The 13283-nt window shown below is 42.0% G+C and overlaps 1 protein-coding gene across 1 annotated transcript in view; it reads left to right on the forward strand.

Annotated features, from left to right (window-relative positions):
- SLC4A4 (solute carrier family 4 member 4) overlaps nucleotides 1-13283 on the forward strand; it is a gene marked incomplete at its 3' end in the record, with an annotated part of 159499 nt that overhangs the window by 57026 nt on the left and 89190 nt on the right. Inside the window, exon 3 of the mRNA XM_079535009.1 lies at nucleotides 9415-9550. Within this exon, the coding sequence (XP_079391135.1) occupies nucleotides 9415-9550 (136 nt within the window). The remainder of the gene's footprint in view (nucleotides 1-9414; nucleotides 9551-13283) is intronic.

The following is a 13283-nucleotide window of genomic DNA, read 5'->3' on the forward strand; positions in this document are numbered from 1 at the left end:
TCAGGAAGTTAGTGTGTGACACCAGGTTTGGAGGAAGTCTCGTTCTTGAGGTTAGAAAGGCCCTTCAGGGGTATCCAGATAGGCTGGATTGATGGACTGAGGCCACTTCTGTGGTCTTCAAGTTCCAGTTCCTGCACTTTGGTCACAACAGCTCCGTGCAACGCTACGGGCTTGGGGCAGAGTAGCTGGCAGTCTGTGCAGAGGAAAAGGAACTGGGGGTCTTGATCAACAGATGGCTGAACATGAGCTAGCAGTGTGGCTAAGAAGGCCAATGGTATCCAGGCTTGTATAAGAAATAATGTAGCCAGCAGGACCGGAAAAGTGATTATACTTGGCACTGGTAAGGCTGCATGTGAAGTACAGTGAAATACAGATAGGCAGATTTGGGCCTATCGCTACAAGAAAGACACCAAGGCCCTGGAGTGTGTCCAGAGAGTGGCAGTGAAGGCTCTGGAGCACAAGGCTGAGGGAACTGGGATTGTTTAGACTGGAGAAGAGGATGCTTAGGGGAGACCTTATCGCTCTCTGCAACTCCCTGAAAGGAAGTTGTACCAAGGTGGGAGTTAGCCTCTTTTCCCAGGTAACAGTGATTGTACGTGAAGTAATGATTGTAAGTTCTGCCAGTGTAGGTTCAAGTTAGGCATTAGGAAAATGTTTTTCTTAGAGTGATGAGGTATTGCAATAGGCTGGCCAAGGAAGTGGTGGAAGTATTCAAGAAACATGTAGATGTGGCTCTGCGGGACATGGTTTAGTGAGCACGGTGGTGAAAAGTTGACAGTTGCAGTTGATGGACTTAGAGGTCTTTTCATAGAATTGCAGAATCAAAGAACAACTTGGGTTGGAAGGGACCTGAAAATCATCTAGTTCCAACCCCACCCTGTTGCAAGCAGGGCTGCTGACCACCAGATCAAGCACTAGATCAGGGTGCCCAGGGTCCCATCCAACCTGGCCTTGAACGCTTCTGGGGATGGGGCATTCACAGCCTCTCTGGACAGCCTATTCTAGCACCTCACCACCCTCTCTGTGAAAAACTTCCCACTGATATCTAATATCAATCTCCCTTCTTTAGTTCAAAGCCATTCCCCCTTGTCCTATCGTGATTTATCAGAGAAAAAACTTGATTTCCCTCATGTTTATAATCTCCCTTTAAATATTGGAAGGCCACAATGGTGTCTTCCCATGCAGTCTGTCTTTGTAGGAGAGGTGCTTCAGCCCTCTGATCATCTTTGTGGCCCTCCTCTGGACTCTTTCCAACAGCTCTATAATTTTTCTATGTTGGGGGGCCCAGATCTGGACACAGTACTCCAGAAGGGGCCTCATAATGGTAGAGTAGAGAGGGACAATCACCTCCCTTGCTCTGCTGCCACCCCTCTTGATACAGCCCAGCATACTGTCAGCCTTCTGGGCTGAAGGATTTTCCAACCTTAATGATTCTATGATTCTATTCAAGCCGAGCAATTCATTGCTGCTCAAAACTGTGCCTACTGATTAATACTGACTCATTTACACCTGTGAGGATTGAAATTGTCAGATGGGACCAAGCTGTTGGTAGCTATTGTGTAAATAATGGCCTGGTGTACAGAGCACTGGAAAAATAAGTCTAGTTTGTTTATGTCTTCTCTTTTCCTTAGCAGTAACTTGTGCTTTTAAGACTGGCACCTAACAAGAACCTCTGGTCTCAGAATGGCATCTCTTTGCTACACCATATTGGAAACAAGGCAGGTTATAATATGTAACAGTCTGTAGAACCCTCTTGGTGCATGCAAATTGCTCTCATGCACCAGTTGATCTCCTGCAGTGACTACAAGGAATATTAACACCTTTCTCCCCTCTGTGCTTGAAGTGGATGAGGTATTTGGCAACATTTTAAACAGAGGGGGAGGAATGGAAAGAGTTGAAACTAAAAAGTGCCAGTACTCTATGAAATACTGGCTGGCAGCAGAGATCAATTCAATTTCAACTGGAGACTGCTGAAAAACACATGGGATGAAGGGCTCGGTACGAACAAAAGTTGAAGGAATAAAATATGAGCTTGCTTTTAGCTTTCTTCTTTTCTGCCCTCACTGAAGAAGACTTCTAGAAGTGCTGAAATGGTCAGAGCTGATGTTGAGATTGATTGAACTGGATAAACAGACAATGATGAGATCCTGTTGTGAGAAGAGCTTAATAGGCATAAAAATTGTCTATTGCAGCCTGAGGGTGGGTTTTACAGCACAGAGAGGGAAAGGAAGGGTGTCTGTTTCTTTTTGCCACTGCATAGAAGCTTAACTTCAGAAAGAGAGTCTGGAGTTGATATGGCTGTATCCTTAAAAAGGCCACTGCATCCTCATCATCAGGTACCTAACACAGGGGATGCCAGGTAAATGACCAGTGATAAATTTAAAAATGAATTAATAGTTCTGCGGGACTCTTGCATTTGTTGGAAGGGAATGACAGTACTGAGGGACTGCATCTCAGCTTTAGAAATAATTTTTAAGAAAGATGCACCTTGCTTAAAAAAAAAAAAAAAAAAAAAAGGCATTTCCTTTTTCAACAAGTGAACAGGAATTTTTTCATGTGCTACTTTACATTGCACAATCGGACTGTGCACAAGCTGTGTTATTATCATTGGAAGTATTGGGGGAGTTAGACATGATTGTTAATGTGATTAATGGCACATTTAAGGTACTAGAATAGTACAGGGAGTTAAAACAGCACACACCTCTGCAAACAGACTGTAAAAACCATACTGTTTCAAAAAGGAAAACAAAAGCCAAAGAAAAATAGTGAGAATTAGGAAGCAATTTTTGAACTTTGCTATATATGGCAGCCACCGTGCTGCTAAATTGTTTAACTGGCAACTTCACTGTTATTTGAGTCCAAGGGTGGTGTGATTCCAGACAGCATCCAATATCTGTATGACAGTGGGAATCATTACAAAGCTCAGAAAAAAAGAAGCCAGACTTTCTCTATATGTGGCTTTTTCTTTATTAAATTCTTTTTGGCAATCGCTCAGTAATAGCTTCTTAAAAATGTGCTGCTATGGCAGTTTTACCCAGCTTTAAGTAAGATGCCTGACCTCCAGGACGAGCCAAAAGAGACCTCTGTGATCCATGCTTTGTAAGAAATTGCTTGTTATGTATATAGTTTACGTTGTGCTGGGGTTAAAAACAGTATGGTTTATTACTGTAGCCTGTGACCTGTGCAGATGCATGGGCTGGCTGTTTAACAAAAGGAAGTGTTGTTGCCTTTCATGTAATGGAAAATGTCACTTGATGAATCTAAAAAATAATAAGAAAATAATAATAATTTTTTTTTTTTTTTTCTTGAGCAGTTAAGCAACTGCAGGGCTGTTTCTAGATCAGTGCACCCTGCACATAGAGAGCAGTATGGTATACATGCACCTGATTCTGCACCTTGAAATCAGTGGAACTTTCTGTGGGTTTGAGTAAGCAAAGACTGAAGTGATTAATTTATTAAATATTTGGTCTGGCTCAAATTGCTGATCGTGTACCTGTGAAATCATGCTGATATTGCATTCTGTTATGAATATGCAGCTGCCTCTTTTCCTGACATGTTGTGTTGCTGTTATTTTTGTTGTCAGTAGCTGAACGAAGCAAACACCAGTCTTTGAAAACAGTTGCCTGTGGAATAATGCAATGGAATAATACTGGGGAAGGTTCCTAGATTAGAGGCATAGCATGCCACAGTCTCTCCATTGTAACTGTGTTCAGAATTAGTGGGATATGTTTTTTAGGCAGTGCTTTTCACATTGGAGCTGCCAGACTGCTTGTCCACATCGCTCAACTTGTGCAGTTGTGTGGTGTCTGAGGATTTTGTCACCTGTGAGAGTACCTGGGCAATTGAGCATTCAGCACTGATCCGTGCAGCTGAGATACCTTTCCTCTATGAATCAGGCCAGGTAGATGCAGAGCAAAAATCTTGCTGTGAAATCAAGATAATCTGAATTCTTGTCTTATCAGTCAGGTTTTAATCGCATTGGTCCAGGTTTACTGCTGCTTCTGTTTACATCCCCGTTGTGAAAGGGGGTCAAGGGAAGGTAGTAAGCATTTGTAGTCTGCATTACAGCTGGAAGTGTGTGAAGGGAGAACTACGGTTAAGGGAGCCAGAGTTTCTTTCTGTTCTCCACTCCTTAGGAGCAGCTTTACCGCTGTCTTTGTGCAGAGTTCTGTGCTTGTGTTTCACTTCTTGTTACCTGCTAGGCAAAAAGCTTAGGGAAAGCATTGTGCTATAGAGTAGAGCAGAAAGGAGAAAAACTTCTGGATAGAGTGGGCTGTGCCATTTGCCGGGGCTGGGAAACTGCTAATGCACTTGGTGAGAAAATCAGGTGGCTGTGGTGGTCTGTGGTTTGTGAAAACTGCCTGGTATCTTGTTCTCTTTAATAATGTTGACAAAAGCATTGGGGGTTTTGTCATCTTTCTTAGTGGCAGTTGACCCTTGAAGGTTTCTTGAATTGTGTGTATTTAAACTCCAGGGCAGGTCTATGCAAGAGCACTCAGGAATGTGAATGGGAGCTGATCAAAGGTGTAAATCCTCAGGGAGATTGAGTGGCATGAGGTCTTGTATAGACATTAACATACAGAATTAAAGTTGTTTAATATTAATTGATTCATTTTGGAAGCGAGGTCAAGTAAATGAGCAAGAAAACCACTTTAAATCTGATAAAAGCTTCTGCCACAGGTGTTTAACTCCACTACTCACTCCAACTTCAAACTGATTTGAACTGACTTCTGTCTGACTGAGGGCAGCCCCAGGAGTTAATGGGAGGGTAATCATATCCCGTTTTAATAACTGTGTTTGGAAAGCATGTTTTACAAATAGTTCTGTTTGATAATGTTACCTTGGGCTTTGAGGAGGGATTTATGGCAGGTCTCTTAGGGGTTTTTATAGCCACTGCTGTACTTGAAAGAAATGGAGTTCTTTGTATTAGATAGGCTCTTTGGCCTTAATGGAGGAAGCTGTTGGCTGAGGTGCGAGTTGGAATGGTATTCAGAGGCATTGCTTGTTAAAAAAGAGGGGAAAAAGACTCAGAGAAAGCAATAGTTGTTGGTTTGAGGAGTCTTGCTTCCATTGTACATCATCACAAACGAGTGCTCTACAGTTCAAAGGAGGCCTCTCACATTTGGAAGCAGGATTGCGACCAACCTTGCTACGTTGTCTTGTGCGCACTGTGAGCAAGGCCCCTGGTACTGGAACCTCAGAGTTCTTCAGGACATGTACTTCTGTCGTGAGGCCCCCCGTGCTCTGATGAGCAGCAGGGGAGCCCTTTGGGCAGCCCACTTGCCTTATTCCTTGGCTGGGCAGTGAGGGCGGGCTCCCACAACAGCCAGCAGTTGCACAAGTGGGGCTGGGGAGTTCAGCTGTGGCCTTGTCTGAGGCTGTCATGCTAGGATGTCTCTCTGTATTTCTCCCTGAGATTTCTCTGTGTTGATGGAAATTGATTTTGCCTTTGGGAACCTGAGGGTATAAATTGTACTCGTAATTGGCCTGAGCTGAACTAGGAGAAACTGCTGATGTGTTCATTCTCTTCAGTGAGCGATTTGTTGTATAAGCCACTTCATGGACTGCTTTTTAGTGAGCGTGAGGAAAGGGAAAAGGCGAAGCAAGGAGGTGCCGTTATTGGGCATCACTACCTACCCGTATGTAAGTGCTGCATTGGAGCATTCTGCCATCTGCAGTCAGTACCTTAATTCCTCTTCCATTCAGGGAAAAATATAATCCTAGCCGTCTAAATCTGTGGATTATCATTTTCTCCAGTATTTACGTCTGTTATGATCAGGTTGTTTCTTGAATGAGACTGCAATAAAAACAATGCTGAAAGGATGTCTGGGCAGCTATCGGTGCTGATCTGAGCAGCTCCCAGGCTGGCTGGGTTAGTGGGTGGAAGTAAAGGTGATGGTCAAGGCCTGGGGAGGCCGGTGCTCAAAGGTCGGGCAGGGGGAGGTCTGCAGGGTTCACTCCCCACGGTAATTGCTCTCCTGCTTTAAGCCTGATACTCAGCTGTCTACACGGTGCTTAGCACAGAGTGTTCACTGGGGAGATTAGGATGAAAATATGTTCTCCTTGCTAAAGAGCACATAAACAACCCATAAACGGCCCATTAACCTACAAAATCGCAATAAAGACCATGTGGTAAAGCAAAGCCATAGGAGACCTGTGACCCAGCAAGTTCATTAATTGGATTTTGAACCTTATCTTTTGTGCTAAAAGCAGCTAATCTGAAATTAGGAAAAACAAAGGAAAAAAGGAGAGAAAGGAGTGACTTGAGATGCGTGTCCAGAGTGAGAGTGTTTCTGTAATTCATTTTAGGACACAGCCCAGTGAGCAAAATTTTGAAGCCCATTGTGGAATTACCATGTTACAGGATCAGACATCAGTAACATTTCCAAGTAATAACAATCACTTGAAAACAAATGAAACAACATAATTTTGTTATTGGCCACAACCAGTACCTGTAGCAGTTCTAGAAACTCCTCTTACTGGCTGCTGAATGCACCAGCTGCTTGCTGTGCTCCAAGTTGCTTTTTGAAGCTATAAGATGTACATCCATTTTATGGCTTTTCTGGCTGTGATATTTAAACTCTGTGAAGAATTTTAGAATGTGTATTGAGAGGAAAGCTGATTAAACTTCTGAGTACTTTGCCAGCAGGTCTTGCTCTTCATCTGGAGGATGACAGCAGAGTTCAGACACCCCTAAATGGCCCTCAGCAAGAGCTGAGGCTTCATTTGCCTAGACCCCTTCTGTCACTGTGAAACCATCAAATGGCAGGAGAATAGCAGCTGCTTCCTAGGATTGCTCTGTAGATAAATTGAAAGCATATCATAGAAGCGTGCAAGTTCATGCTATCAGCTGTTTGGTGTTCTTTTGGACAGGTATCGTCTTTATTAACTGTGTAGTTTGTTGTGGAAGGTGTGCATCTCTGTGTACATGCTCATGTCTGAAGCATTTCAGAAATGGGGGGGAAAAAAGGGTTGTTAGATTATAAGCAATCCACTAGTACAGTTGTATTTAAATAGCTTAGCTGAAACTTTGGACTGTTTTAGTAGGTATTTTCCATATGTACACATGGTGAGAGATCTCTGCCCTGAAGCACGTGTGGTTTGAACAGAACAGGAGGAGGGAGGCTGGGATTTGGCCAAGGGAAGCCAAGGCACTGAGTGATGAAGTGGTTTTGCACAAGCCAAAGCGGTGTGGCAAACCCAGAACTTGAGACCTGTCTTCTGGTGCTCAGATACATTGATTTCAGCACAAAATCCTGGCGCCACTGGTTGATTTGAGCTGGCTGTATGAAGACAAGCTTGAGTGTGATGCCTAATTGAGTTTTTAGAATAGGAAAATCTTAATTATTTATACAAATGTTGATTTTAAATGTGTTTTAGATGCAGTTTTTCAATCCAAATTGCCTTTATAATTACAAGCAAAATTTTCATGCATAAGGTTATGTGTCTGCAGATATTTTGGAGCTGTTACGCAAAGAGCATCTGTTACACTCAAACTGAGTAATTAAATACTCGTTATGCATGTCATAGATCCTGAGAAACATATCTGGAAAAAAAAAAAAAAAAAGGTTTCTAGGAACTAGTGCTTGTATAAGAGTGCTAATTACCAAAGCATTAATGTGTATTTTCCAAGAATCCATCCTCAGGCTGTGCTGCCTCTTCTACACCTGTCCCATGAGGCCAGAGGCTGGATGGAGATGGAGGGTGGTAAACGTGCGTAACTTACAACCAGGCCTCTAATGCCTGTAGGTGTTTTAGGGCAAACCTTAGATTGTGAAACTTCTTGTTTCTAGAAGTGTACTGCTTTCAGAAGTAAGCCTGGTTTTCTGTTTCACTGCAGGAGAGTTCTGAATAGTTTGAGCAAAACCATTTGGCTCCCAAGCTTTTGGGGGAAAAGTATTCCCTTTGGTGAGGTTTATTCCTACTGCTATATTACTGCGAATGGCAGCATTAAAACCAGTGTGATGGGAAAAAAAAAGAAACGAAAGCATTGCCAACTACAAAAATAATATCAGTTTATTATATTGACTGTCAATATACTTTCAATTGAAAAAAGACTTTTGTATTGTTAAGGCATCATCACCCTAACTGGTGAAGGAATGCTTCAACTCAAGCATCAACTCTTGCAAATAATTTAAGAAGAAAGCTATGGAAGCTTTTTTATGATGATTATTGTTATTATTATTATTTGTGTGTGTGTATTTTATATATATACACACATATAGGTATGTGACAAAACAGGAAAGGGTATGTTTCTTCCTGGTTCATTTTTCACATTACACACTGAGACTTTGTTTACCCTTGAAGAATCAGTGTTGATTGGACAACTGGTGTAATTAATTATATTGCAACAGACAGACAGCTGATCTTTTGAAAAGAAAGGAGTTTTTAGCAGGACTGTTCAAAGTTCATGGTCTGCTGTTAAACTCTAATGCTAATAAACATTTCTTCAGAAAGATGTCTGTCTTTAAATTTCACAGTATCGCACCTTCATTTTAAAGTGATATGATAAGAAAAAAGCTGTAGACCCCAAGAAGTCCTCCAGCGATGCTGCTTTTGGGGCATGGGCTTCAGGTGCCTTTGGGAGATGCATTTTGGTCTTGGCATGCATACGGCCATGTTTTCAATTGTTTGAGTTGCATCTGTTTCTTAACTAGGAAGGGGCTTCTGCTAATTTTTCTTTACCGTAAGCACAGATGACTTTCACTTGCACTACCAGAAGAGCATGTGTTGGCTATAGTTCCTTTTGTCTAAATGGCCAACTCTGTTCCCAGTGGTACAGTTGTTTTTTTTCAGTTCATTGGTGCTTGACTAAATGCATTCAGTCACATTCTTCATGTATAGATGAGACAAACTTTCTGTTAAATATTCCCGTGTTTTCTAGCAATAGGGCTGGGAAGGTTATGGCTTGCCTTGCGGGCCAATGAGAGCATGAGCTGGGCTGGCAGGGAGGGGAAAGCCAGCTATGGGATGCTGCCACAATAAGCCCCAAAACAGTTTGGCTGAAACTGGTTTTACGTCATATAAAAAAGGGGGCTAAGGATCTCAGCTGATCAGAGTACTAAAGGTCCTTGGGCACGCACCATAGAGCATATTGGTTTTGAGCTTGATAGCTCTTTCTTTTTACAAGGGCTGCAAATTGCTGTGACATAGTTAAGGACTGTAGAAAGAGGCAAGTTTTCCTGAACTTTACTCCCAGCTTGAAGTTTTAAGAAGTAAGTGAGAGGCGAGGAAGGGAAGAGAGGGTGATACACAGACCCTCGCTCACGCCCCTCTGTCCCACGAGTAGGATGTCAAACGGAAAAGACGGCTTGGAGAAACAACTGAATGGCTTTGGGGAGAAGGGGAAGGAGAGAAGCCGCACATCCCTGGTCATCTCTCAGGCTGTTAACCGCAGTATTTTCACCTCTGCAGTCTCCCCTGCTGCTGAACGTGTCCGCTTCATTCTGGGAGAGGAAGATGACAGCCCAGCACCCCCGCAGCTTTTCACGGAGCTGGATGAGCTTCTGGCCATTGATGGACAAGAAATGGAATGGAAGGAGACTGCAAGGTGGGTTGGTTTTCCTTTACCTCAGAAATCTCATGGGAAATTCCTCTTTATGTGGTAATGTCCATACTACTGGATGGCTTGGAAAATCCACGGTAAAGAGCCTTTATGGGTGAAATTACCTTTCCTGGATAAATCAGAGAATTCAAGGATTTGATTCAATATGAATTTAAAACCAAGTCTAGAAAAATTGGAGTGCCAGATTTATTTGAATGGGTTGTATATGGAGAGTCAAAATCCATATGGACTTACCTAGTGCTTTGCAAACAGTGACAAGATTAGGGCAAGAATAAAACATCTGTAGAATAAATACATCTGTAGATATATTAAAACTTTTAATTCAGTTACTCAAAAGTACGTTTTAGCCTGGCTCCACCACACAGCCCAAGTTGGAACGTTTTTTACTCCGTTAGTGATGAAAATTTATTTTAAATGGGCAAAAGATCCTGAAGATTTTTTCTTCTGAGGAAATCATTCAGGATGTGTGTTAAGTGCTGGTTTGAATTGCCCACTTTGAGGTTTTTGACCGAATTCTCTTCTTGTTTCTTTAGCGGTGCTGGTTTAGGACTGGAATGGAGTTTTTTGTGCTGTATTTGACACAAGTTATCTATAGCTTATTCCTGAGTATTGCAAAAGGAGCCGTTAGATAGGATACAGGATCTAAAGGCTGCTGTTTATCTCCTCTAGCCTTGTGATGTTAATTTTTTTTTCTACAGTGAAAATATTTTTCCTGGTCTTGCCTTGAAAGGTAACCTTTTAACTGCAGATGCTGTCAAGGGCTGAAACCTTTCCCTAGAAGGGGGTTCTTAACTAGCTGGTGAGCAGCCGAGGGCTTTGCCTTTCCTATTTCCAATCCCCCTCTTAGCTCTGGGCTTTTTATTTCCCTTTTTGTGGCTCTGCTAAGCCCTTTTACCACCTTCCAGTCTTTAGGGCCCCTGCTGTGTTCAGAGGTAGTCAGTCCATCTTGTTTGGCTACCTTAATCTTTACCTGATGAACCATTCCACCACCTACTCCTTTACCCCCTTATCTTTATTTTTACTTCTATATCACTTGCAGAACCTATTTAAAGACTTTTCACCTTTTACCCTTCAACTCCTTTCTTATTGGTCATCCTTTTCTCCCTTTATTGCTTTTCGTGCCTCTTATCGTTAGTTCAGCACTTGCATTTTGTCATATGTACCACCCACCCCTGTACAGATCTTTAAGAAGGGTTTTTAGTGACAATTTGTTGAGGCTTTGTTGTTAAGATCAACAAAGATTGTTTTTGTTGTTAAGATCATTTTGTTGTTAAGATCACTTCAGATCTTAATGATATTCTTCATACTGAGCACTATATTTGTTTTCTTGTTTTCCATATTCATACTGGGAGCTCGGCCTTCCTGGAATCCACAGATACTAGCCATCAAGAGAGAGAGTGATATGTCCTACATTGACATATGACAAAATACATGTCTTCAGAGACATCTGCTTCTAGATTCCAAGGAACTTGTTGATGCTCTTTTACTATCAGATATCAGGAGAGAAAAAGAGGTGTTTTTTTTTTCTTCTCTGGTAATGCTGTCAGGTTTTGTGTTTTCACACATCTTCAGTAGATGAGCTAATTAGAGCTGTATATACAATTCTTTCTAACAGTATATGTGTATTACATACTGAAAGAAGAGATGCCATGTTCAAGCACAGTGTAGTTCCTAACCTTGGCTAACTTCCTGATGTGTGTGTGTTAGTTTGTTGATGGTGATCTTTCATGTTGCATTCTTGTTCAGGATTTTTCCGTATCTTCCTGAAATGACTTAATCTTGCAAAACCAAACCTGCTGAAAGCTACTGTGTGGCTCTGCTGCAGGACATACCAGCTTGAGCTGGCTAACTCTACTTCAGCAGGTACAGGAGCTGCCTGCTCTGCTGCTCACTGGAGCTCTGGGTCTGACTTGAACGATGGTAGAAGCTGTCAGGAGAGAAGTGTTTGAATCATCAGAGTTTAGCAAGTGGGTACTGTCCCTTCTGGAGGCATTTCAGTCAGCAGAAAAACAACCAGTATGTCGTGGAAAATTTCTGTCAGGAACCTGCAAGATACTGATTAAAAGATGCTTCCAGAAGAGGTCCTTTTGTTGTTTTGATTCTTTATTCACATGAGTTCAGTGGTCTGTGCTCCAACCCTGGTGTAAATAGGCTACCATTCCTCCCTGTGCACATTTCTGGTAGTAGGTAAGGTCAGCCCGTGGCCAGGGCTTGAAGATGTCCTACTCCTTTTCATGATCCTCTTGCCTGTTAGCATGGTATCTAGCCATGGTTAACAATAAAGAAACATTTTGGAAGAACATTCTCAGTGTAGACAGTGCTTCATAACACAGCCCTGTGTTAAATGCATTAAAAATAGAGCAGTAAAAGGGAAGGTTTATTGCTGTTAAAGGTAACCTGAAGATTTGGGTTGCTAGGTATTCCCAGTTGGGCTTTTTCTGGAGCTTGTCCATCCACACTGAGTAAATTGATTACAAGTTCTTGCACCGATATGCATATGTTGCATTTCACTGATAGCTAAAGGATACAGTGCAAACTATTAAAAGGGAAAGGCTTGAAATATCTGGAGGCCACCATCTATTTTGAGGCTCAGTTCAGTACATTTTGGAATCAGGGTGTGTGCACCATAGTGGGGACTGTCATTCTACAAGGCAGGGAGATGGGAGGAAGATCATGAGATAACAGTGAGAAGGAATGAAAGATATGTGAGCTGGTGGATAGGCATTTCAAATCTTTAATTATGGTCTGTTTCTTTACATAAGCTCTCTCAAGCAGTACATTTACATCCTTCACCTCTTTTCCCATTCTAATATTATCATACCTTTTATGCAATCCTTTTTAGAGCCTTAAAAATAAGAAAGATGGGTCCTGCGTATTGGTTAGCAGATATAATTACCTTTACAATATGTGCACACTGAACATACTGAAGACTCCCAGAGATACATTTGAAGAGTAAGAGGTTACTCTGGAGGCAGCCAAGTGCACCGATGGCAGATTTTTCTCTCAAGTCTTTGCCCTTTGGAGCTGGTGGTGGTCAATACGTTCCAGATTTCAGAAGTCCACAGTGCCAACTTTGCTGGAGTCAGCAGTTTAGTTTCTAAGGTCCAAGAGTCATAACACAACATGGATGTTATTTGTTACATTGTAGTTTTTTCTAATGTGGTCACTAGAATTTTTCTAGCTTTGCCCTGAAACAGCACGTTACCATTGGGATGCAGACACCTTTGCCTTCAACGCTCAGGAGGCTCTGTTCTGAGATGTATAATCCTAAATACATCCAATTGGAAAACTTAACTCTACAACTGTCTCTTTTGTCCTTTCCACTCTCCTCCACCCTAAAAGTCCAGTGCTTTCTTCCAGTGCTCACCTACTTCCCATGCAACTTTCTGGGTGCGAGTGAGCTTTTCTGCAGCGTGACGTGTTTAAAAAAAAAATAAAATAAATCATTTTAGCCTGATGTATGGTCTTCTGGTTGTTTATTTCTGATAGCACATAGTGTCCTACTTTGTCCTATTTTTTGATGGTGCTTCTGTGGCCTGGCGCAAGCGAATGATTTTTGCCATAACATAGATGTACGCTATGCAAAGTGCCGAATGTATGTCTCAGTATGTTTAGGCTCATTTTCTAAACATTAACAGGTATTCTTGGTGTATCCTCAAATCTCTATCAAAGAGAGGGGATGTGGATAGCTGATGATAACTGTACAGTAGCAGTGTAT

The sequence above is a fragment of the Tetrao urogallus genome (genome assembly GCF_951394365.1).
Source record: "Tetrao urogallus genome assembly, chromosome: 4".
Taxonomy (NCBI): domain Eukaryota; kingdom Metazoa; phylum Chordata; class Aves; order Galliformes; family Phasianidae; genus Tetrao; species Tetrao urogallus.